The following is a 25,690-nucleotide window of genomic DNA, read 5'->3' as shown; positions in this document are numbered from 1 at the left end:
CAGGGGCCTGAAAATCAGCAGTAAATACATGTCCCTGAAAGATGTAATAAATGATAATTAGTCTGGACATTATACATGACTTAGCTGAAAACAGGACTGGAAGAAAGTGTGGTATTTGCTGACAAAATATGGCTCGATCTCCCTCTAGCGTGAGATGAGATGCATTGGTGTGGGACACCTTGACTTGAATTTACCATCAATAATACGGACCTGATACTTTTACTTCAACCAGCACAAATTCATACATCCAAAGCTGATATCTTAAGCTCAGCCTTTGCAGATTTGCTTTCCAGGACAGTTGCGCAAGTTTACTTCTGCTTATGCTAAATGCCAGGATGATTTAAACTTCCTGTAACGATGTTAGTGCAAAAGTCGACAAGACAGTTAAACCAAGGAGCTGGCAAAGGGGACAAAAGGGGAGTGAGCCAAGGTGACAGGTACAATAGCTACATCTCTCTCTGCCTCCCTTGGAAAGGTGGACCTGACATAACATTTTCAAATGAGCTTCTTCCCTTTATCACTTAAGCCTAGTAGCTAATGTGCATCTCTAACTCAGCTTGTGCTTGTGTGCGTTCATTTTTATTTTTTTTCTTGCCAACAGATATTTCGTCACTTTTGCAAACTACGTTGTAGTCCACGGCTTCGAACACGCCACAAAGAGCAAAAGGTCAGTGGGCCGAAAAATGCTTTTTGAAAGGGCTGATAGGAACACAGTGCTATTGTATGGGCTAAGACACTAAACCGGAGTGAGCAGCACCGAGCACTGCACCTCACAGTGATCTCTGTTTCACAGTCCAGCTGCCTCTCCTCTGAACTGGCCATACTGGCTGCTCCTGCCATCTTCTGAGATCATGGCAGCAGCCATTGAAAGGTTTCCTCTACGGATCTCTCTCCATCTCTTTCTAGCCATGCACAACTCCCGTTGTAGGAGAGGAAGCCTGTAGGTTTGGAATCTGGGAGTTGAGGTAAGGGGTGGGACCTGAGAAAGGATGATGTTGGAATCTGGCAGGAAATTTCCACTGCCTGTCCCAGATGTTGTCAGAGTCTCATGGAAACAGCAAATGAAAGCATGAGCACTAGACCTGAGCAGATTCACAGCCACTTTAAGTCACCCTCCCGGTGTGCAAACCTTGGTGAAAGTCATGCTATATTCTCGGTATCTGTGGGTGTGGTTCCTGTTTGCAAAGACTGCTGGGCCGGAGGCAGGATGGATGGAGCTCGTTTGCCTCATTGCCTTATTTCTGTGTGTTTGGTTGTGCAAATATATTTATTATCTCTTGCTCTTTCAAGTCTTTCTATACCCTCTCAGGGAGTGAGGTAGCATATAAAGTTTGGAAGGCAGAGGAGTGACAATTTGCAGAAAAACTAATTAATGAACTTTTGTCTTAATCCACCATCTTGCAGTGAAGCCTGGAAGGACCACAAGGCAGTGCTGAAACAATTCCTTACAGACTTCACCTCTGAGACCTCCATGTCACTGGCCTTATACACTGTCCTTCACAAACCTATCCGAGATCATATTGAGCAATATATAACGCTCCTTACCAAGCTGCATGAGGTTCTCAAAGAGGTAGGAAGCTTTATGTGATGCTACTTGGCTGGCTTATGCTAACACCTTGTGCAGGGCTTGTGGGACTTTGTGGTGGTGTCAGTGAATCCAAAGGAGCCTGGAAAGAAAATGATTTCCAGTGGAGAGCTGGGGTGGTAGTAACCAGCACCAGTGGAGTGCAGCCCACCTGAAGGTCTCAAAGCACCAAACAGTCCAGCATCGTATGAGCTGCTCATCGTATTGAGAAGCTGCAAAGGGTCAAGTAACTGGCTTAAGGTTGCACGCTGCTGCTGGTGGCAGAGGCAACGCTAGATTTGGGAAGCATGCCTTGGAAGGGGGGTTGGAGGGTTAACTCTCATTTGCCCTTGGATTCAGAACTGCTGAGGCTTTTCTGCAGCGGTAGCCCAGAGAGTAGATGTCCTGCACAGCCATACCTAAAGCGCTGCTCAAGCCCTGCCTTCTTTTATCAGGGCTCCGAAAAGACTGTGGTTACCAGCGCCATCAAGGAATATGTGAAGCTGCAGTCTTTCATCAGCCAAGTCCTGGATGAAGCTTGTTTTACCAAGTCCTTATGGAAGTCCTTGGGCTACAAATTCACAGTGAGTCGTGGGTGTAGAAAGTGGTTTTATGGGGAGCTCTTGTGGACATCTTAAACTTCTACTTACGCATGGAGGAAATTTAATATGGATTAAGAATTTGAGGGTTGGTTTAAAGCCAACAAAGCAGGGTGGTGTGAAAGCCTTGGAGAAACCTTATGGTCACTGGGCACTTTAGAATTTGAGTGCTGTGTCCAGTTCTGCTGTCACCGTCAGCTTGTGCCACGAGTCAGATGGCCTCTGCAGGAACTGTTGGCTTGAATTGTACATCCTCTCCCAAATCCTGATGTTTCCTGATGCTGTGGGTCCTCCATCGTGACCTCTGTGGTTCCCTCTGCAGGACATGCTCTGTGTACCTGAAAGGAGGCTGCTGGAAGATAGCAAAAATCTTCCCATCTCTGCCAGCACAAATCGATCAGACCGGATCTTGCTCTTTGATGATGTCCTTGTGCTAATTCAGGTGAGTCTGCAGCGCAGATAAGTGACAGTAAAATTCAGGTTCCTTTAATGTTGAAAACGCAGCAGAGCTTGGCTTTTGGCAAAACCTTGTCTCGGATCCATGCACTTGTTTTGCACTGGAGAATAAAAGAAAGCCTAATGAAGAAGGGATAGAGGAGCATCCATATAACTTTTCCCCCAGTAAATGTGTACTATCCAACCACCACGGGCACCGTTCTAGCAGCCCAAGCCCATGCCTGCATGTGAATCCCTTGATTTGTGTCCTTGCATATTCAAAGGGGGCCTGATGGGTCAAAGTTATTACACTCATGCATAGGACTAAATATGGTTGACTCTGCTAGTGGCATGGGAGCAGAAGTTGCAGGTGTTCTTGGGGCTATTTCAGGGATTTGGGGCCTGGGTGTGGGGCAGACAGGGAGTGTCTACAGCTATGGATAGCTAGATGAATAATATGTGTTCAAAGCTGTTCTGCAGCATGTTAACTAAGTCCAGCTTGGCTTGCTCTGACTGACAGCACCTTTAATCTAGCTGGGCTCTCTTCATGTGCACCACTCTTTGCTTGCTCTTTAGTCATGTGCCAGCCCCTCAGGTGTCCAAACACGACTGCCTCGTGAGCTGGTGCATCTTACGGGCTCTTCCAAACACGAGCCTTTGTGATAACGTTGGGCAGTTCTACTCGGCGCCCAGGGTCTAGGCCTGAGGAAATAGGGTGGTGATTATCTCATCCAACTTTACGTTGTTGATTTCTTAGCACTGTAGTGATCTCGCTGCGAGCAAGTGGCCCCAGGCTCCCTTTCTAGTCAGGGGAGAGGAACATGCGCTGTCTGGGTGTGGTTCAGCTGACTCATTTTAGATGCCAAAATTAGGATGAGTTGAATCACGTCCTTGACTCCATTCACTGGGATGAGAGCGCAGGGTAGCTAGCTCACACAGAGATACGTATGTTGTAGACATCTCTGTTCAGTCAACGGTTCCCACCCACTATGTCTCATCTGCTGCTATGACTGTTACTGAGGCTTCGGGAGATATAACTGGACTGGGATTGAACTGGTTAGCTTGGGCTGCTAGCAGAGTTCTGCTGATGAGGGCTCAGGTGCTGGGAATCTGAACGTCCCTCCCTTCCCTGTTTCCCCAAATCTGGTAGGTACATCAGTGATTAATCGTGGTGAACTCCATGGTGCCGGTACCTAACCTTGGCCAACTACATCCTTACTGGGAGCAGCTTTGTAGCGTGGGCATCTGGACTTTAGACAGGGAAGGGAGATGTCATATTAAATGCAGTCTTTACCTAGTATTTCAGCCATTTTAGCTTCTTCTGTTTGGTGTGCTATCGATCAAAATAGTGACTTCTTAAATGTTGTACTGTGGGTCACTATTGGCTGTACCATCTGGAGTCCAAATCCTAGATATATCATAAGGAAAACTGGGGCATACTGGGTGTCAGGGATGATTTGAGAGTGTTGTCATGTGATAGGGAAGAAATTCGTGTAGAGATAAGTGCTGTCTCAGAAGGTCTGTTACTGTTAGTTGTAGCCATGGCATTATGGAACACCACTTATAAGTGTTAAACTGAGACCTTTCTTCCTTCTCCTACATTTCCTCAGTCTCCAAGGTCTGTCATCATAGTGTAGGATAGATGTGTGGACCACAAGAGAGGGAATTTACAGTGCTGCCGGTCTTGCTCTGCTGTTCAATGGATTGACAGAACAGGGGCAAAGTGTGATGTTCACATCAATAACAGGAACATCTTCTGCCTTTTGTTCCAGGGAAACAGCTTTCAGAGTTTTGATCTAAAGCTTGTGTGGGTAGATGAAAACTGCAGGGAGAAATCAGCTCCAGGAATGTAAGTGAAAAATTTCCACTTGGAGGTAAAAAAAAAAATAAATGTTCAACTTGATTGTGAAACTGAGAAAATGATTCAAAACTTTGTCTCATCTCCTTTCCACCCAGTGGGATTGGTTCTGGGCTATGGGTAGTTGCAGCACCTCTCAGATGGGATCACAGCACTTTGGACTTGCATTGCTTCCCTTTGCTGATGGATTGAAATCAAGCAATAATAAAATGGTTTTGGCTCCAGACCTAGAGAACGAACTGATGAGTTGACTAGTTGAGTACCTCCTGAGAAGGAAAAACTGACTCCAATAGCACTATTAGCTTCTGGAGAGGAATGGGAAGAGCAGGAACTGCTGTTTGACTGAGAAATGTGTTTTTCATAGTCTCTGTAATGTCTTTTGCTTCACAGGTACGGACTCCGCATTATAACTCCGGAAGAAACATTCTTTCTCTTTGCCAAAGACCCGCAGATGAAGGTTAGCAGTGGGCAGGGTGTTTCTGTTCCACCTGAAATACTGTGCACCAAGTTTTGAAATAGGGGAATAGCATAGAGGGGATGGCAGCTCTGTAGTGGAGGCAAAACATTGACTACGGAGTGGAAGTTGAAATCCCATTAAGCATCAGGATTTTAGCTTCAGTGGGCTTTTCCCCTGCATAAATGCAGCTGAGGCCTTTCCTCTGTGATTTCTGCCATTTTCTTATGTTTTTTAAAATAATAAGAAGTGTGGGGTTCGTTGGTTCCTCCCCCCAACCCCATGGAGCCAATACTGTATTAGGTGGCTAGAGGTTGCTTAGACAGTTGACGGTAGATGAAAATTATCCGGGTGCTGGAAGTGGTCTGCCCTGGGCAGCAGCGTGTACTGCAGAGCTTGGCACAGTACAGTCCCATCAGCATGGTCCTGTGCCAAGGCCAATTAGTGGTGGTGAGAGTCAGGCTTAAATGATGTGGAAGTGTTGTGCATCGGTGCAGCATCCAACGTGCGGGACCCAAGACAAGACCTCCTGTTGGTGCTGTAGGTGGGCCATAACTCACCAGCCCAGCCAGCCGAATGGCACAGAATTGATGGGAACCCAACAGCTTCTTTCCCCTTCTCCTGAAGTACATCTCGTTGGGATCTACTATGCTTTTTTCACTCATTAGTCCAGCACTCCTCTTCCTCTGCCCCCAGGCTGTTTGGCAGTGGAAGCTGAACCAGGCTGTCCGCCAGGCACTGAACGGGAAGCGAGATTTCCCATTGTGGGGCAAGACTGGTGAAGGCACCGAGCCCCCGTCCTGCCGCTTCTTCACCTATGTCTTCAGGCTGGAGGGCAAGTTCAAGAGCGCATCCTACGAGGGCGAGTGGCACTGGGGAAAGCCACATGGCAAGTAAGGAGCCTTTTTTGCCCCTTTCCTAAGCAATAACGTGCAAGGATAGCCCTGCTGTCTTTGTGTAGCACTGCCTGGATCCAGTGGAGGCCCAGGTGGAGGCATCGATGTCACAGGGTGGCTGTGGACATGGGGTGATCCATCCCACGCTGAGGGCCTGGACCACAGACTCTGGGCTGGCGATCTCCCAGCGTGTGCCAGCCTCTCTGGTTCCTGCCTCACTTGTTTCCAGAGGGAAATCTGGTATTAAGGACAGATTCAGGGGGGCAGTTGGGACAGATTTGCTTGATTTCAGGGCTTAGTCAAAGCATGAGTCCTGACACGTGACCTATTGTAGATATCTTGCTAGTGATACTGGTTTATGCAGTAAATTGTAGAGGCTGCCCCTAACAGTGTGGTAATGATCACATTGAAGGCAATGCACTGACTTATACCCATAATTAGGACTTAGGCTTGAGCTAGTGTTTATTTTCAAGTTCTCAGCCTGAGGCATAAAATCTTGTCATTGTGGTGCCAAAAAAACCCAATAAAAAGCCTTTGCTTGTGAATGAAAGAAAAGTTTTTTCCTGTGCTATCAAAATCTATTTTAACATCCAAACTATTACCAAAGGAGTTTAAAAAAAAAAAAAAAATACAAAAGAGGCTCAAATGCATTTCTTGGGAACATGAGAACTGTTCACTAAATTCAGCTGAAGTTTAAGAGTGAGCTGTGCCAAAAGGGAATGGTCTGTAAACCAAGGGTTAAATGGTCCCAACCAAAATCTCTTTGACGCAGGATAGAGCACAGTCTCTGTTTTTGTGAAGAAACACGAAATATGACCAACTTCCTCAGACACCAAAACAGGCTGATTTGGAAGTTTTATACTTCCTGAGTTTTACACGCTATGTTTACAGTTGCTATTGATGCAAAAAGGATGTAGAGACTTGGTTTGAAAGAGCCTTAAAATAATGAGAATATCCCCAAATCAAAAGCTTAATCCTGAATCTTCTGTGGGAGAGATTGTGCCTTGCCCCAGAATGGCATTAAATAGGTTTTTAGAGTAAAGCTACGCCTGAGGCAGTCCTTTACATCATCCCCACCTTCCCCAGCACCTGCACTCCTAACAGAGATCTGAAAACCACTGTGTGCAGACACGGAGGAACAAACACCTCCCCTCACTCTTTGTCTCCTCCTGTCTTAGGGCTGGAGAAATGACATTAATAAAGACCTCTGCTGCTTCAGATTAAGTGACTCGACTAAGGCATCCCAGGAAATTTGTGGCAGAACTAAGTGACTTCAGGGCTTTTAATCGCTTAATTACTAGGTTTTCCTTCCCACTCCTGAAACTGCTCTTCTATGTGACTTGCTACTAATACAAGGTTATAGGACAGCAAAGCTGGCCTTGATGGCTTGCCCACCTCTGATGGAGAGGCTGGCACAGCAAAGCATGTGAGCAGAAAGCTGCAGCAGTGTGAATCAGGGGTCTTTTCAAAAACATCTGCGTTCTTCACTGTTCTGTCCCAGTACTCCTGATGACCTGGTGTGGGGGAAGGAGATGCTCTTACTGAGAAGTAGCTTCAACCATTCCCATGGGCAGAGCAGACATTCTCTCTGGCTTGCTCTTCTTTGCTAGCATTCACACGAGCAAAGCAAAATGTATTTTAAATCCACTTAAAATTAATCTGACCGCTTCCCTGGAACTACCAGAAAAAGAGCCTGTCTCATGTAGGTGTTTGAAACAACAACCACGGTGAAAGTCAAACAAATGCGTCATGGTTTTGGTAGTGCACCATCTTCTGTTGTCTCTGGTTGGGGAATTTGTGGGCAGCTGGCTGTGTCTGCAATGATAAAAGAATTAAAACGGTGAGTGGGTGTGGGTGGAGTGGGAGACTGGGAGGGATTCACAACTGGGCATGGCTGTGCAGTAATTTGACCATCGCGTTGACTGTTCCGGTCTCATTTTGCATTGTTACCTCATGTAATCATTGCTACAACCCCCCCGCAAAACAGATGGAAAGATATAATCCCTTTAGGCCAGTGCTTGTCTCTTTTGTTTTCATAGTGCCTGACACAATGAAGTTCTGGACCGTGGTGTCATTACGTTGTCTATGGGGATGTGCCATGCTGGAACTTCAGCAGGCTTAATCACATGCTGCACTGCAATTACAAAAGAATCATGTGCGAGGTCCTAAACGGATGACCCAGCAACTCTACAAAATGCTTTTGAGATTAGGGAATTTGGAAGAGGATTCTTCCCACTCATTCCAGGCCATGAAAACATTATGGTATTAAACCCTTACAGTGCAAACCAGAGTCCCAGAGGTGCCTGGAGAAGAACTGTGTCTCTGTCGCCTGAGGAAATGTTTTGATGTTACCCATTTCTAGGTTGTGCCTCGATACCTTCTGTTGCAGCTGTGAATGTTGCTGGTGATCTCCCTTGTGTAATGTTTGCTTCAAATTGCAGGGGGACACTGAAGTGGCGCGATGGACGCAACCATGTTGGAGATTTCAAAGAGGGCTTGGAGCATGGGTAAGCCTTGACAAACAAGGCATTTCTTGCTTTCAAAATACGCTAAGAAATGGTTCTTTCCAGAGATACAGGGACATTGACATCTTGTTGGGGGACTCTACTTACTGTTACGGCCCAATTCATCTGACCTACTTTAAACACCCGGCTTAAGCTTGAGTTCGTTGTAACCTAGAGTGAGTGGACTGACAGTGACTACAATAAAAGAAGTGTGGGCAGATGACCAGTTCAGATGCAGACATTTCCATCCAGCTGGATGAATCTGACCCCTGAACTCTAAATCTAGGTGAATTTATTCATATGAAATGCCTTGAAAAAGCTACTTTTAGATATCTTCAAAAACCTCTTAAGTGAGGAGTTTTCAGGGGAAAGAAACCATACTATGAAATTTAAATATTATTTTTCTAAAATTTTTTGAAAGTAAGACTTTTAGTTTTCTCATTTCGACATGAGTTCCAGAATAGGTTAGATTTTTAAGGGGAAAAAATATCTCAAATACTTCATGACAGTATTAAGAAAACATTTTGTTTGGACCAAAGTGATTGCTTTGGTAGTCTAACTCAGCCCCTAAACTGGGGAAAGGGTAGAGAGGGGAAAAAACCAACACCACTGAGAGCAGCTATGTAGAAGCAGCAATAAGAAACTGTGAGTGCAGCTCACAAGGACATCTGCTCTTCCTTGGGCCAAATCTGTTGACAACTGGAAATAGCGTCAGAGGTAGAACTGACGCCAACCACGTAAATCAGCTTGGGAGTCTGGAAGGTCCTTAGTTTTTAAACTTCATCCAGTGCAACTGAGTTGCCTTTTGCCATGCTGACCTCTGCCTTATGCATCTTGTAGGTTTGGAATATGCCTTGTCCCACGCCAATCTGAAGACCGGTATGACTGCTATAAGTGCCACTGGTACGAGGGCAAGATGAGAGGCTATGGAATCTGTGAGTAAGTAAAACCCAACGATGGACTCTGGGGGAAAAAGGGTGCTCCACGTGTTTAAAGGGTGAAATGTTCCCACCTCAGTGTTGGAAGGCTCAGTCACAGTGTAAAACCCAGGGTAATTCAGGCACCAGAAGCTTTTGCTTCAGAGATGGGCAGTATGGCTTCTTTCCAAGCCCTGAGTCTCCTGAGCGTTAGAAGAGTAAGAGCTTCTCTGCAAGCTATGACCATTGGAACTACCTGACGTAGCATCCTCTGTGCCCTATAGGTGAGGATATAATTTTGCATTCATGCTTGTTGTTGCAGAGCAGAGAGCGCATGGTGTGCCATCAGCCCTGGACAGACTTGGTGGAGCACACAGCTCGCTCCGTCTCCCCTAGCCATGCTGTCTGAACTAAATCTTGTGTAGAATAGGTTCCTTAATGATAGACGAGATTGTTGGTCTGGAAGTCATAACTGTTATCCTGAAGGGAGCTGGTTCTCCTAGTTTGCTTTTCTTGCTCACTCAACTTCTTAGCTTAAGAAATGGAGTCCAAGGTTTTATTTTTTACTTATCAAAATGCTTCTGGAAACAGTCATTTGCACACCTGCATCACAAAGTGCTGCTGTGAATTTGGGTTTTGTGAAGTCTGCAAAGCACTGTATTGTGGGCGCATGGTGGTATCCCAGCCTTACCCACCATCTACCTTCCATTTAGAAGGCCAGAAGAGGCAGCAGAGGCCTGCTCAGCAGGTTGTGGGTATAAACCAGTTTCATTTGCAGCCTACGGGGTTAAGTGGACAGGGCCAGCTTGCTTTGTTTATGCAGCAGTGAGCGCAACAGCATCGTCTTTGGTTAGGTCACAGGTGGCTTGTAGCCAAGTGGGTTGGCCAATGCGAAGACTGGACTGCCTGTTGCTCCTGCACACACTTGCCCCGGCTTTCACTGAGCCAACTGTGGCAGAGGAAAGCACACAGCCCAGCTTTCCAGCTGCTTCCTATGGGGTAGGCCACCTTCCTTCCTACAAACTGCATGTTCTGCTCCTTATTTATGAATTAAACTCAGGGTACAGGACATGCAGAAATCTCGAGGGAACTTGGCGCCAACTGAGTAGTGTTGTGCTAGTGTCTTTGGTGTCAAATGTGAGAGCGCGCCGATAACTAGAGGTGACAACTCTCCTTAGCGTAAGCAGTGTAGCAGTGGAGATCTGCTGGCCAGCATGGACAGAGCTAAGGGGAGCTCTTCTCAGGGGGATGAGCCCAGGAGAAGGGCTGGTTGGCGAGCACAGAAAGGTGAAGGTAAATCTGGCTTCTTGCTTGATCTGATCTAATCCTACTCTGGATTAGCCAGTGGTCACTGCGTCACAGCTGTTGGGAGGCCAAGGACTGAGTGGCCTCTCCCAGGACAAGTCCAAGCCTAAATGCTGTGTCCTTGGATAATGTTGAAAGCTAACTGTGGAGTGCCTAGCTTGGGCGATGCCCATTCCTAATAGTGACCAACTACCGGCTTCAGAGCTATCAGTCAAATATTTGAAATATTTAGCAGGCAGATGAACCTAATCTACTCGCTTACCTGGCCTTCTACTCCAATAGTAGCTATCAGTCACAGTCTTAAATTCTGTCTGTCTGTCTCCCTGCAGGTATGGGAATGATATGGTCTACAAAGGTTACTTTAAAGACAACGTGCGTCAAGGGTTTGGGATATTGGAGAAGTTCTCAGCTGAGCATCCATTTAAATACACAGGACAGTGGGAAAATGACAAGAAGAATGGATATGGAGTCTGGGAAGACAAAGATAGGTAAAGGTGGTACGGATCAGAGCTGGCTTTCGGTGCCTCTGTTGGCAGCGGTAAAGCCTCATGTTTTGATGGGGAGACTTGGGGATGAAGGGGGGATGTGTTCAACCCCTGCTATAAGGCTTGAACTCCTCGGAAAGCATTATATGAGTTGAGTTTGTGCAGTATATCTGGCACTTGTGCTGCATGGAGCATTATATCAGGTAAAACTTGCCTCAGTAACTGATACATCAAATTGACGAAGAACTAAGAAAACAGGGAAAAAACCATAATTTGTTTTCTACTGCATTCCAGAGGGGAGAGATACATAGGGACATGGCTCGACGATCACAAACATGGACAAGGCATTGTAGTAACCCAGTCAGGTGTCTGCTATCAAAGGACATTTCATGCTGATAAAATGGTGGTGAGTACACATTTTCAGTGGATTCTCTAGATCAGTGGGATGTGGAATTGCCCATCAAGGGCAAGATTAAGATTTCACTTCATAATTAATCTTTGAGGGAAAATAGAAAGCAAGAAAACTTAAGCATTGGTATTTTACCATAACAATGTTTTTGAAGAACAAGGCCTAGATTAGGTCTTGTTTCTTATCACCTTCCTGAGGTGCAGGTAGGAACTAGATGTGAGACTGTCACTTCTCCTTGCTCATGCTAAGACACCTTATAGGTCTGGCTGTTTGACTGACCATCAGGTCACAATTATAGAACAGAACTCATACGTGAAGTGCTGCACAGTTTTATATCATACTACATCTATCTTAGAGATCATTAAGTCTTTACCTTTCCAATGTGAGCTTACCTATGACAAGTTGGCTGTCCGGTTCATTGAAAGTTTAGAAGTTGGTGGGGAAAGCAAAAGGAATTGGCATCACTAGAGCTGGCTTGGAAATAAAAGCATTTCTTCTCATGAAAAATACGCGCTTAAAAAAACAAACAACCCCTTCCCCACTCACCAAATTAGGACAAAATGTTTAGCATGGAAACTTTGTCGGAAGGGCTTTCCATAAATTCTCCATCTGCAGGGAACCAAAATAAAGCTGTCTTTTGGTTTGCCAGCTGCCAAAGGCTCCTTTAACTTCACAAGGCTTCCGGGTGGGGAGCAGTCACTTCAGTTTTCCTAGTGGAAAATTGGTATGGCCAAGAAGCTTCCCTTGGAAACCTTTTATTTTTGCCAGAAAGGGCACTTTCCATCAAGAAAACCATTCCAGCGGAAAATGTGTTACAGCTCTAAAAGTGACCACATTTTCTGGCTGGTACGGGTACATATAAACCTTCAGGCCCAAAGCGTGGGCTAAGCCCCAACAAGGAGAATCTTTCCCCATTGGTATAAATTATCTTGTATCTGTTCTGCATCTTGGTGTTCCTTCCCTGAAATCTGTGCTACTGTAAGCAGCCGTGGGAGTTGGGAGGTAATGGAATGAGTTATTTAATGAATGCTTAGGAGCTGCTCATTAAAGCCCCGTTGACTGCACAGCAAGGGACAAAGCTAATTCTACATAGCAACTGCCTTCCTCTTTTCACTTAATCATCTTGCAAAGAATGACACAATTGGCTACCATCACCTAAAGGTCATAGGATTGGGAGGACCACAAGTTTGACCCCTATGGCAATTTTTGGCGACCTTTCTTAGAACAGGAGCCTGCCTTTTATTTTTTTTTTCTTCTTCTAGGGAAATGAATGCAATAGTACTGTTGTTTAAAACCTCCTGACTATGCAGGACTTCTCCGTGCAGTGATGCCTAATGGGTTATCTCTAGAGCACGTCCTTGCTTCTCTCTTGAGCATTGCAATGATATGTTGGGCTTTCAAAAGGGTTCTCGGAATCTGCAGCCCATAAATAGTCCAAGCCAGTGGCTGTTTCTAGATGAATTTGAGCAGATAGGAAGTTTATGTCATGCATTCACTACTTCTTCTTTCAAATGAAGGGTTCTGGGATTCTGCTCTTGGAAGATGACTCTGTCTACGAAGGGAACTTCACAGAAGATCTAACATTTGTTGGAAAGGTGAGCACTTCCTTCATCTTAGCCTTTCTATACAGTTGCTTGCTTTCCAAAGGGGACGATGGATTAATCTTCAAAGTTCATACCCTCCTGCTCCATTTTCCCCAGTTCCCCAGAAAATAACATTTTCCTGTTTTTTCGATTATTTTTTTTCTATTACCAGTCTCATTCAGAAAAGGAAGGCTGCAGCCAAGAGACTTCGAGTAGCTGGGGGCTTTGTGCATTGTTTTGATTTTTATGGTTTTGTTTATATTGAAGGTTTTAGAGTTTTTGGCTTTTGTGGGGCATTTTTGGCTGTGCATTGAAGCTACAGTTGGGATGCTTTTGTATTCTTAGAACAAATGTTTTAGCTTTTGTAGTGGTTGGGAACACAGGAAATGATGTGTAAACCAAACGGAGTTACAGTACCAGCACTACGCTAACGTAACCAAGTGTTAACATAGCTGAGGGATCTTGGAAGCTTAATTTTGCAATCTGGACACTGCACTGACACGTTCGACATTTTGCGGTTGATCTTTAACAGAAATATCTGCTCAAAGTGTTCGTAAAGTGCTCTGTTGCAGGGAAAACTAGTCCTCCGGCTTGTTACAGAAATCTGTGATGAGTCTGACAGGAAGTCTGCGGTTATATCAGACTGAGTGGATGTCAAAATAGACACTTGGTAATGACTGCAAATGAGCCCTGTCATTTACTGTCTTGTCATGGGAGGAAGAGTTTGTTATCATCTTCTTCAGCCATAAGAGTCGGGGTGGATTTTTGCAGAGACTGATTATAGTGCTTAGATACTGCTTCCTCCAAAATTAATGTTTAGTTTTAGTGGTTAGTCCAGAAAAATCTGTTCTTTATCTAAAGATGGAGTGCGTCCTGCTATTAGCAATGAGGATTTCAGGCTGGTATTCAAAGCCAGACTAGTTATGATATTGTTTGGCTTTCCATTTGATTTAATTAAAACTTCTAAGTTTGAGTCAAGCTACTGCATGTCTTTATTTGCCTCAGAGACTTTAAGGTTTTTCTTGGTAGCAGCAAACATCTTGAAAGCATTCATGGTGAATATCATGTGATTCTCCTTACCTGCGAGGCCAAACTTGCTTGTGGTTTTAACAAGCAGAGGAAAAACAGAGGAGAAATTGAAGTTTCATGTGTTCACTCTAGGTTAGAAAAAACTGTTGTCAAATTTAAGCCAGACAATTTTATAAGTCAGAGAGGATATTGGGTATTTGTAAAGCATAATGCAAATGTTTTACTCTGCGGTTGTGGCGGTTTTTCCCCTCCAGAATCCTATGTGTGTCATTCAGTAGCAAGGACATGTTTTCTCCAGTGACTGTCACCTTAATGACTCTATTGCTTTGGATGCTGGAAATGTGCACCTCCGTGCTGGAAGATGTTCTTAGTCGCTGTTTCAGGAGCTGGCTCTGTTGAAAAGAGAATTTGAGATCTCGGTCCAGCTTGTTTCCTCTCTCTAATGAGATCTTGGCAGAATAACCCTTTATTTCTCCATTGCAGGGAAAGCTGTCATTTGCCAATGGCTTCATTTTGGAGGGAACCTTTACTAACAAATCAGGCCAAGGTCTTCAGATGCACGGCACCCTGAACACATCAAACGAGCAGCTGGATGACAGGATAACCAAAGCGTGAGCAATAAGAGTTGACTGGCGGGTCATGGCTTGTATTTTGACCCTACCTAGGGGAGTATGGGATCAATCCCTACAGGGATCAAGGCAGTCCTTGCCTGAACGAGTTGATCTTAAAAACTGGTTTATATGCAAGGAAAGAAGGAGAAAAGGAGAGCACAATTTGTCATTTAATGTTAATGCCACATAGGAAGCAGAAAACAGATGTTCAGCTCCCCTCCTGCCAGCATCCACCCAGAGATACTCCCACCCTCAGACTGGAGCAAGTTTTGGAGGCTTAACATTTTCAGCGATTTGTGCATGTGCGTGCACGCACACACGCATTTCTGTGTATACACACAGATGGGTCTGAAGCTACAAAGGCAAAGCTGGGCTGCTAAAATGCATCACTCGCTCCTTTCCTTTTCCTCTGTGCTACTACATGAATATTACCAGCTGATATTGTAGAGGTAGGAAAGCTACCAAAAATCACGAAGTGAAGCATGGCACGTGAAGCTCTGAGGAGCCTGAATTGGGTGCTGCTCTATGTGGAGGAAGGCTGGGGAGCCAGGATCAGAGCTTCACGGGGCGCTGATGCTGCTTTGGCAGGCAACGGTGTGAATGCAGGGCAGGAGTAACTGAGCTGAAGCTATCAGGCCACATCCTTTGGTATAGACTCTTATCCTCAGGGCCGAACCCTGCAAAGGGATGCTCTGGTTGCCAGGCTGGAGCGCCTGGATTCAGCCAGGTTAACCCAAATGAGGGAGTCCCAATGGAAAAGACAGCTACCTGTCCTCTGAGGGGAATTCCTCTTGCAAAATCCAGTTCGATTTCCTCTTCTTACCTCTTCAAAACATTTCCAGTCGATCAGAATTTCTATGTTGCAGAAACAGCTCCCGTTCCCTGTGCTTTTCAGGCAGCAGTAGCTACTGGTGGTGGTTGCTCAACTGTCTTTTTGCTATCAGTCTTTTCTGCTGGCTTTCAGTTGAAATAAATAGTCTATATTTAGAAACATCCATAGGTGGAACAGACCACCTGTGATCAATTCACCAGCAAAGATTCAGATTATTGATGTTCCAAAGATGAGGAATTTTTCTTCACCTAAAGTACCTTGTTGCCAGGACAATAGACTTGAGTTGCTTTTCGTTGAATTACCAGTTAGGGACTGCCATCCTTCTCTGCTCCCATAGTTCTTGTGTTAATTTCTGATTCTGGAGAACCTTCCATATTTGAAGGTGAAGTCTGAAATAATTGAGGAGGGCTGCAGAAAAGTCTAATGCCCTGTTATGTTTTGCAGTCAGCTGGGCCTTGAGGAGTTCCCAGTGGAGAAGAGATGGAAGGGAATCTATGACCAGTTCTTGGAGTTCATCCATTCTGGCTGCAAAGAAGAAACGGAGGAGTCTTTCACAGGGTTCCACATACAAACGAGCAAGGAGCTGCGGAAATCTCAGGAGTACCTCTTCTGCCAAAGGTATGAGTATCACGTGCCCTTGTCGCAACAGAGGAGCCCATTTGTGTGGAGAGATAGTGGTTTACATCAGGGTCTGCCATGTGTTAAAGTTATGAACCCAAGGATTATCCAGTTGTTCCTGCTTATGAGACAGGAGGATGAATTTTAAGCCTGTATTTAAGGTTGTGCTGTTGAAACTGATTTTTATAAGTGAAAATTTGGATGCGATTCACTAGATTAAATGTAAGCATCTGCACATGACCCGGTCATCGCTGGCTCCTCTTGTATTTGAGGGAAACCTACCTGACATCATCAGCTGATGCAGAGCAAACTCATCTCCCCTTAAGAGAATACCTAAAATAGATCAGACAAGCATGTGCAGGATGCAACCCAGGCTGGTTGTCAGGGGAGCCGAAGGCAATTCCATTGAAAAGTGTAGAAAAAATTCATTTGTTCTAAGAGTCTTATTGCCCCCTTGCAATCTACCTGCAATACCACTTGGGATTTATCCCAGTGCTTCACTGTGTGGTTTTCCTTCCTCACCTCTCATGTTTTCAGGGGGACTGAGGATGTATCCTGGAAGATAGAAGACATTCTTGAAGATCTTGTCCAGCACCAGGGCCTGGAGTCACTCCAGAGTTATTTAGAGAAGGTAAAGTTTAAAACCATAATGATCCTTGTCTGTCCATAAGACACGGACACAGGTCGTAGCAACTTTCTGTTGCTTTCTGGTAGCATATATAACATTGCCAGTGACTTCAAGAGTTTTCTCTAAATTAGGTGTGAATACCTATGCTTGTGAAGAAGAAGGTTATCATTTGTCCTTTTTGGACACTCATTTTGTGTACAGCTATACAGGCCAGGAAGTGATTATAAAGCTTCACTCTTGGTTCTCAAACTATGTCAGGGAATAACCAGCTGCTGGAAATTATTAATAAACTTCCATGCACTCTCAGTGGTTGTTTTTCACTCAACTAGCCTTTCCCTGAAGCACCCTTTGCTCTCTCTCTTGAATATCACAGCAAATCTCATCAGAACAACAATTCTACTAAGCACATTTCTGCCTGATAATGGGAGCAGAATTGGCTTGTGGCAGCAAAAATAAGCCAAAATTATAGTTGATTACCTCTAGGCTTGTTCTCCTTTGCTGACAAGAGAAGATTGGGTGGCCTTTCAGTGTTACCCTCTACTAATGGCAAGGGCTGACTTGTAAAATTTAATTTTCCTCTGTCATGCAGGCATTGAAGTCTTCCCTGCACCCACTGGGAAAGCTGCTGAAAGCCTTGGCAATAGCTTTTCAGGCAACATATTCTGGGATTGGGGCCAACAGACACTTGCTGACTATGGCACAAGAGGAAGTCAAGTACTATGCAAAGAAAATATGGGAGTTTTACCAGTAAGTCAAGCACGCCGAGTCCTTCCAATGGGTATGAGCATAGAGGGCTTGTGGAGTAGACCATTGGGATCATTTTTCTAGGTGACAGGGCTGCTTTATTTCATGGCATATTTCTTGGGAGAGTTGCCTCTGAGTGGTGCTATGTACAGAGTTATATGCAATAACTGAGGTCACGTGGACCTAGAACACCTTTATTATGCCCATTGCCCAGTACATGACCCAGGAGCTTTAATGTGACTAAAGCTCACTGAGTTATGGCAGCTCAGTGAGCTGCTGCCCATAATAAGATTTCATCTAGATAAGCAGAAATATGAGCAAGAAACCTCACTAAGTAACAAGGACAGCGAAGTATATCAGAGCACACAACAGTGATGTTCGATATCTATGAATGAAAAATAGCTTAAGCTTAACATGCCTCAACTCAACAAGAATTAAGAACATGCAGTGTAAGCATGTTGAGGCTCGGCTGATGTGGGTAGCGACTCTAAAATGAGGTGGTTCAGTTGTGTGGTTGTGCCCATGGGTCATTAGGGACTGGATCAAAGGCATGATTGGGGTCCTATTGCTGTTTGAATATCTTTTAGGAGAAGATACAAGAAATGCCATAGTAGGCAGAGGTGGGGAACTCTGCCTCTAGCTGCACTCGGGGTGGTATTGCCTTAAAAATGAATGGTTGGATAAAAGCTCTGTTGTTATCTGTGTAACCTTGTGTGCTTGAGGAAGGCTGCCAGCTCTGTGACGAGGGGCTGTCTGTCCCGAAGCAGTCTGAGAACAGCAGCACAGCTGATGGGAACAAGTCAGATTTGATTCAGTTCATCTAAGCTGTGTTCATGAACAGTACAACAGGGCTCACAACTTGAGCATTGGTTCACGTAAAGGTGCTTCTGGGCTCAGTGCATACCTTGGAAAGCTTGCTTCATGTCTCAAGACCCTTCGGATACAGTGTGGGGAGGGAGACCCACCTTGCTCTGCTGTGCCCCTGGCTAAGTTTCCTAGGCTGATACTTCTACACCAAAAAAAGGCAACCTCTCCGTAATGCCCATTTAAGATGATGATGTTTTGGCCTGGCAATACCAAGACAAACCCAAGCTACTTTTCCAGAGTATGAACTTCCTCTAATGTTTATAGATGGATTAGAGAATTGGTTGGTATGACAGATCCTGAAACCTCATGTCCCTTGAGTGGGAGTACAAGGAGATGGTGCTCAGTGCAGACCGCAGTTAGGATCTCCAGACTGACCACCCTACTCTTCAGGAGCTATGGAGAATTTTGAAACACTCATTCCTGGTGGCTTCTGGTGGTAGGGGAGAAAGCCCTCAAATACTGAAACTTGAATACCGAAACACTGCGAGGATTACAGAGAGCTTTACTAATACCCCACTTGATGCTGGGACAGCTGAGCTCCTCACTTGTGAATAACAAATTACCCTTAAAAAAAGGAGGGATGGAACTAAAGCTTGGTTCTGCTCTTCTTCTAGGGGTTTGCTCCATCTGGCACTGGAACAGAAAGGCCAACTGCCTGCAAAGTGTATGGATGGAGATACAAGGTATGTCTCACCACTGGTTGTTTAATTTTAAGCTGCTTGGACATCTGGGGTGTCTTCTAAAATATATTAAGTGCTGAACAGATTGTATTTGTCCATTTGAGTCAGGTTTACTGCCCACACTTCTCTCTGAGTGTAAAGCTTTCCATAGTTCTTCTTGAAGCATGAGAGCAACTTCTAATTGGAAATAGGGAGTACAGTGTGGGAAGTGTGGCAGAGGAGGTAGAAAACATGATGTTCCTAGAGTAAGAAGGTAGGAACAATTGTGGGACACCCAGGTTTAGGCGTTTTGGGAGTGGGAAGAAGCACCTTTCTTCAGCTGTCCCCATCTGGTCTGGATTTCTCTTTGCTGTAATCTGCAGCCATCCCCAGTGTGCCGAATGAAGCCAAGAGGTTGGTGGAATGGTAAGCAGCTGGAAAAGGGCTTTATCTGAATTTATTTGGTCTTTGTCCCTTAAGAAATAGCAAGTGCTCTACTGAAACAGCTCAGAAAGAACAGCTGGAGATAGGTCTCTGGTGCTCCAGGTTTCTCCCAGTGACCAAGGAGGTCTTGTGGAGAAACAGTACCCTGTCCTGTCCTACAGCATAAGATGCACTTGCATCTTCAGCTTGTGGGCACACGCAGGAGAGTGTTATATAGGTCACTCCTGTCCAACTGTGACATTGAACTCGAAGGTAGAGGAAGGAGGGGGGAACCAGGAGAACACCTTGCAGTCTCAGAAGCTGCTTCTTCTGCTGTGTGCTGTGTGGCTCTTGGTAATATCCAGGTTCCAGGCGTCACTGTAGGACTCTGCTTTGCTTTTCTCTGCCATAGTGACCAGAAGGCATGCAATGTGGTCCTGCCGCTGATTTTGCCCTGCTTCTACCCTGAGCTTTTCATGCTCTACATGCTCTATCATGAAAGAGAAGATGACCTCTACTGCCAAGGGATCATGGACCTAAGTCTATTTCCTGACATCAAGCTGCTAGAGTTTCTGGATGTGCAGAAGTAAGTGACATTTTTTCAGCCCAGGATGCAACCCCATGATACCAGCTGGGAAGGTGGCAGCCAGGGAAAGCTCTGATGGCACAGGAGGAAAGGACATATAACCTGTTCGTGGGTGCATCGTTGGCTGTAGCACTGAATTTCTCCCTAGGCTGCCAGAGGCAGTCCTGTTGTGGAGTGCCTGCAATACTGTCTGGAAGGACAAGATTGACTAGTGGAAAGCTGCTATTATCTATACTAATTTTCATTTTTGTGTAGCAAAAATCTCCTTTTCTAACTCGCCAAAGAAATGGTTTGCTCCAACACAGGACCAGTCAGACAGAGTTTATAAAAGGGCCATAGTCCCTCCAATGGTATCTGCTGTAACTATGCAAGCACACAGTCTCAAGACTGGGAAAGGCTGTGGAGCCAGATGTTTCCTTCATCCATTCCTGCAGCTAGATACATCTCTGGAAGTGATATGTGAGGACCAGTGACTCAGACTCAAGAGGCATGTGAGCTCTTCTAACGCAGCATCATCCACAGCTCAAGGACTTAAGCAGGGTAGCAGGAGACCCAGGGTCTCAATTTAGCGATTTGATTCAGTCTAGACTCAGTGAGAGGAATGGAATCTGAAAGTGCCAAAACTCTCCATTGATTATTACAGGAGGAGCTGTGAGTAAAATGAACCCTACACTCAGGTTAATGAGTCTAAGCTATTAATTCTTGCTGTAGCAGTGTAACAACAGGAGCAAACTCAGCCTCATGCACCTACAAGACTTCAGCATCACCTTGAATGAGGAGATAAAAACAGTCAAAACTGACTTAGGGTGGAGTTAAGACATGGACATCTGCCTTCTAAATCTTCCCTGTAATCTCCTTTCAGACACCTCTGGCCTCTGAAAGATCTCACCCTGACAACCAACCAGGTAAGAAATAACGCTAAGAGCTAGCTTTGGTGTGTTTGTGAGATGACATTGGGGCTGTGTGTCGGTGCTAGCTAATGATGGAGCTTCACCTAAGTAACCACAGGGCAGACTGTACTCAGAAATCAGAGCTACGTGACATGTTGATTAGTCATGATCTGTAGCTATTGCATGTGAATTTCCATGGATGGGAATATGAGCTCTGCATAGGATTGCTTTGTAATGCTCTGCTCGATGGTGTTTCGAAGAAATCAGTGTTCAGAGTGGCACTGTAGACATCCAAGCGTGTTCAGAGTGGCACTGTCTACAACAGCTTTCTTTTGCCCTCTTTTATGGGCAGCAGCAAACATGCTTATTTTGGGTCCAGTGCTGAGGAGCTATGTGGTGGCTCTCGCAGAGATGCTCTTACAGAGACACAACTCTTTCTTTGTCTCCCCTCCAGAGGCAGTCCCTTATCAAAGACAAGTGTTTCCTGTCTGCCACAGAGTGTTTGCAGAAGCTGATGTAAGTCACTGTCCATAACCTCCGACCGACAACCAGGGATTTTCTCTTTCTGGGAAATGCCAAAATTTACAACTGTTTACAAAAGCATTTCTGGGTCAGCCTGCGAGATTATTTAAAGAAAAGTTGGTTGTGTTATTATTTCTGTTTAAATGAAAAAGTAACTTCTATAGAATTCTTCCCCCCACCCCCCAAATATCAAGACAATATAAATTGTGTTTAAATGCAACCCTCCCCTGGCTAATCTCTCCCCTTAATTTTGCGGAGATATTCCTACAAAAAATCTGACTTTGATGAAATGGAGTTCACTCATGTCAGTGTGCATAGCAAATTGGGCCTGGCTGTGACTGCCTAGTCATGACAGAGCCCATTTCTCTGGACACATGGAGTTCACGAGGGTTATACATCCAGTGTGGCATCCCAAGATGTTAATGTAGCAAAGCAGAGCTCAATTTAAGAAGCTCAGCTTGATTTATTGGCTTGAAGTCCAGCCTAGGGGATGGTACTGCAGTGATGAGTGGGAAGGAAGTTAAAGGGGAGCAGGGAAGTGTTGTGGGATCCATCAGACAGGAGCTCTCAGGTCCCTAAGTACACTAGTCCTGGTGGGAGCCTCCCTATGAAAGCCAACGTGACTTCTCTTCTGGGGAAGGCAGCACAGCCTACGTGGACCTTTGCCAGATGTTACGGCCGTTGTTATGGGCAGAAGAACCAACCTTACAGATATGACAACTATATTAGTCCCTTGATAGAACTGCCCAAAGTGATTCATCCCATGCTCTTTAGTTTTTATTTGAGGGACTGTGACTCAGGTTAGTCCTGTCTAAAATGAAAGACTGACACTAGGGTGAGCAGGTCATACCCAGGACTTGGGAAGACTTAAGGTCCATCTGGATGACGTTACACCCTGGTGATGCCTCTTGGCACAACCTTGTTGCCTTCTTTTTGGTGCAGCCATTTGAGAAGATTGAAGGACTTTTTTTGTAGCATGACAGTCTGCTCTGATTTTTTTTTTTTTTTTTTTTTAGTTCTGCTGCTTTATCACTTTAGCTGTGTAGTGGAAGCATCTTTGACATGGCTGTTTTCATACTGACAGCACTACAGTGGATCCCCGGGAAAAGCTGGTGATCCTCCAGAAGACCTATGAAGAGATAGAGAGCACAGTGTCCCGGGTGGTAGACAAAGACTACAAGCTCCCCATGGATGACCTGTTACCCCTACTGATGTATGTTGTATCCCGAGCAAAGTAAGTGGAAGCTTTTCATTTCCCAAGCCTGTTGCTGTGTGATACCTCAAATGGAGAAAGGACAGGCACGTTTCCCAGCCAGATAGTTTAAATGAAAAACTGGAGTTTGTGTTTTAACGTGCTTTTTCCTGAGCTGTATTGGGGTTTCTGTGTGCTACTGTCTGCCAGCTGTGGTGTGGTGGTGTTGGCCATGATATAAAGTGGCTAGAGACTTCCTGAGTGTCCATCTCTTACCCGAGAGGATAATTCAGGGTTGTCATGGGAAACGTGGTCCTGCCTGCATCTCAGGTTACTGTAGAAGACAGGAACACGAAGCCTTTGAAGGCCGATTGTTGATGCCTCCAAGGCATCGCCTAGATATTGCACATCTTCTATTTTCTGTTCTCAATGGGGCACTGTGATTCAGTTTGGAGACTAGGAAAGTCTTGAACACTGACCATCTAGTAATTAGACTTTTCCTGTGTAGGAATGACTGTAAACGTAACACATTTCTGCCAAAGAGGCTCTGTCTGTGGTGCTTTCACTGTAACTGCAGGAACCTGCTTACATCCAGTAGAATGAAACTGTACATTTTTTTTCTTGGCAAATGTGAGTCAAAATCCTTGGCTGACTTCCTGGATATGCCTGGTTTCCAAAAAAGGGTGAAATGTTTAAACTTGGGGCCATGAAATCCAGAAGATTTTTTTTTTTTTTTTTTTTTTTTTCCCCTGCAGTCATGTTGGATGATACAGGTTTGTTTGCTAGGCAGCTTTCTCAACTGTGGATGAGAGAGGGGAGTAAGAAAGACTGTGAAAAATGGAGGAGTTTAAATTTTCTCATGATTGAGCATCTTCGCTGAGATCCAGTCATGCTGGATACCTCAAGGACTCAGCCTCCAGATGATCAAAGTAATGCACAAGGAATCAGCAATGGATTTCCAGATCTGTGCCTCTTCTCCATAATCTGATTTCAAACACACACCCACAAACACCAGTGCCAGGAGATTTGTTCTAGTTGTGACTTTTTTTTTTTTTTTCCTAGAATACAGCACCTGGGAGCTGAAATCCATCTGATCAGAGACTTGATGGAGCCCACCAATCGAGGAGGACTGTACGACTTTCTGTTGACAGCACTGGAGGTAAGGAAATGTTTCCAACAGTGACAGTTGCAAGCTGCAGTAGCCTTTCTTGAATAGTAGATACTGATGTGCTTTACTCTCATTTAATTTTAGAGGGCTGTTTATATGCCTAGCACAGGAGGTTATTTTCCTTCTAGTCTAAAGAATATGCTTATTGTTCATTTATAATGTGTAGATCGAATCCTGCCTTTGGGGGCAGTATAGCTTCACTTTGCGTACAAGAGACCAGATTTTGGCCCAAAGTTCCAAAACTTCTCCTTAATGTATTGCTCTGTTCTTTGCCCAGTCATGCTACGAACACATACGGAGGATAAGACTCCACCAAAGAGAGAACTGCCACGTTACTCACAGCTCCTGAGCCCGAGGACCCAAAGGGAGCCCCCTCTCTGCCACACTTTCCTGACCAAACACTGTTGGATGAAGAAGCAATCATGTCACTGCTGTTCTGGCTGCCTTTAAAAAAAGGAAGAATGGTTATTTATCAGATGAGGGTTTCTTGCTGACTTTTCTCTTAGACTAGCTGTGTTCATAAAGCACAGATATATGGATGCTGTGGGCTAAAAGCCTTTAATACGCAACCTCAGCTTGTGTTTGGGAATCTCTTGGTGGAGAGTGGCCAAGGTTTCTTTTACCCTGCAGTTTTATTTCACTTTCCTGCAAACAGCAATCTGCCTTGAAACCTCGTTTGACTGTTCTCTCAGATGTCGTGTTTCTTTTGCACTGGGGAACCAACAGAAGGGAGAAGAGGTTATTTTATGGTCAAATGAAACCACGAGAACTAGTTTGGTGGGACTATTTCTGGTTGGCAGAAATGTGGCATGGACAGGAGAGGCTGTCTCTGTGCTCCTAAACAACCTGCTCCTGGACCGAGGTGGCTTTTCCTGCATCCCTAAGAGGAAGGTTTTTCCATTCCTCTTCTTACCTATGCCAAACTCAGTACCTCTCCATTGCATTGTAAAGCTGCTATTGACTAACTTCCTTGTTTTATGATGATACTTACAAGTGTATCTTTAAACTCTGTGGACTCCTGTTAAATCTCAGGGATATCACACTTGCACCTTGAACATGCTAGTGCTGCTTTGTAATTCTGCAGGAGTTTGTGTGTGCCTAAAAGGACATACATTGTCCTGGGGTGAGAAGTCTCGAATCCTGGGGAGAGAAAACATAAAACCACCTGGCCTTCTGCACTGAGAAAGCTGCAAAACGACTTTTTTTTCCTAAGTGCACAGCTTTGTGCTGACAGATCACCCACTGACACCAGTGGGGTGCAAATCAGATTAGAACTGGTCTGGGTTTTATGCTGCCTTTATAAAAGGCAAATGGATATTTGGTATCCTGTTCCTATCAGACAAAAATAGTAATGTCTGAGCTGCATATTTAGAGCAAAAGCTCTTTTGAACTAGTTTTAACCTGCCTTTTTTTTTTTTTTTACAGTTTAAATTACAGTCTTTAAATTGTCCAGGTCTGTGACTTCAGAAAAACAAAACAAAACTCTACAGGCTGTTTCCTCCTGTTTATCACAAGTATTATGCTTTAATAAATAGTACACTGATTACAACAGTTAATATATTGGTATGAGAGTATCCTAACGTATGTTTTACAGTAACTTTGTATTTAAATAAAGCTGTTTAATTTTTAAAAGATTCCAGGCTTGTGTAATTTTTATTCCAATCTTGCTGCTGTCTTCAGGCATTTGAACATTTGCTTTCCTTTATTTAACTGTAGAAAATAAGTGGCTCCCTTACCGCCTTGATCACTTGTGGGAACGGAGAATTTGAACTACAAATTAGTTTCCTAATGTAATTGTAAGAGAGACTGTCAATAAAACTAATTTTTTTTGCTTCTGTTCCCTGCCAAATCAATAAGGAGAAAATGGCTTAAACTTTAAGATCATTTCCTGCAATTAAAGTACTATTTTTGA

At 44.6% G+C, this 25,690-nt stretch overlaps 1 protein-coding gene across 7 annotated transcripts in view; it reads left to right on the top strand.

The window, feature by feature from the left end:
* ALS2CL (ALS2 C-terminal like) overlaps positions 1-25,412 on the top strand; it is a 48,403-nt gene extending 22,991 nt beyond the window's left edge. For all 7 annotated transcript variants that reach the window (XM_069778385.1, XM_069778381.1, XM_069778380.1 and 4 more), the window contains 23 exons: positions 602-667; positions 1,405-1,570; positions 2,020-2,148; positions 2,486-2,605; positions 4,371-4,447; positions 4,847-4,913; positions 5,607-5,803; positions 8,248-8,313; positions 9,151-9,249; positions 10,862-11,020; positions 11,312-11,423; positions 12,944-13,021; positions 14,522-14,649; positions 15,926-16,099; positions 16,637-16,730; positions 17,317-17,474; positions 18,953-19,021; positions 19,833-20,006; positions 20,869-20,911; positions 21,351-21,412; positions 22,503-22,652; positions 23,673-23,769; positions 24,056-25,412. In XM_069778385.1, coding sequence (XP_069634486.1) covers positions 602-667; positions 1,405-1,570; positions 2,020-2,148; positions 2,486-2,605; positions 4,371-4,447; positions 4,847-4,913; positions 5,607-5,803; positions 8,248-8,313; positions 9,151-9,249; positions 10,862-11,020; positions 11,312-11,423; positions 12,944-13,021; positions 14,522-14,649; positions 15,926-16,099; positions 16,637-16,730; positions 17,317-17,474; positions 18,953-19,021; positions 19,833-20,006; positions 20,869-20,911; positions 21,351-21,412; positions 22,503-22,652; positions 23,673-23,769; positions 24,056-24,127 — 2,557 coding nt within the window. In that variant the 3' untranslated portion in view covers positions 24,128-25,412. The remainder of the gene's footprint in view (positions 1-601; positions 668-1,404; positions 1,571-2,019; positions 2,149-2,485; positions 2,606-4,370; positions 4,448-4,846; positions 4,914-5,606; positions 5,804-8,247; positions 8,314-9,150; positions 9,250-10,861; positions 11,021-11,311; positions 11,424-12,943; positions 13,022-14,521; positions 14,650-15,925; positions 16,100-16,636; positions 16,731-17,316; positions 17,475-18,952; positions 19,022-19,832; positions 20,007-20,868; positions 20,912-21,350; positions 21,413-22,502; positions 22,653-23,672; positions 23,770-24,055) is intronic.
* The last annotated feature ends 278 nt before the right edge of the window (positions 25,413-25,690 follow it).

The sequence above is a fragment of the Haliaeetus albicilla genome, chromosome 2, assembly GCF_947461875.1.
Source record: "Haliaeetus albicilla chromosome 2, bHalAlb1.1, whole genome shotgun sequence".
Lineage (NCBI taxonomy): Eukaryota > Metazoa > Chordata > Aves > Accipitriformes > Accipitridae > Haliaeetus > Haliaeetus albicilla.
The sequence above is the reverse complement of the archived record's forward strand: the minus strand, read 5'-3'. Positions and strand labels throughout refer to the sequence as shown.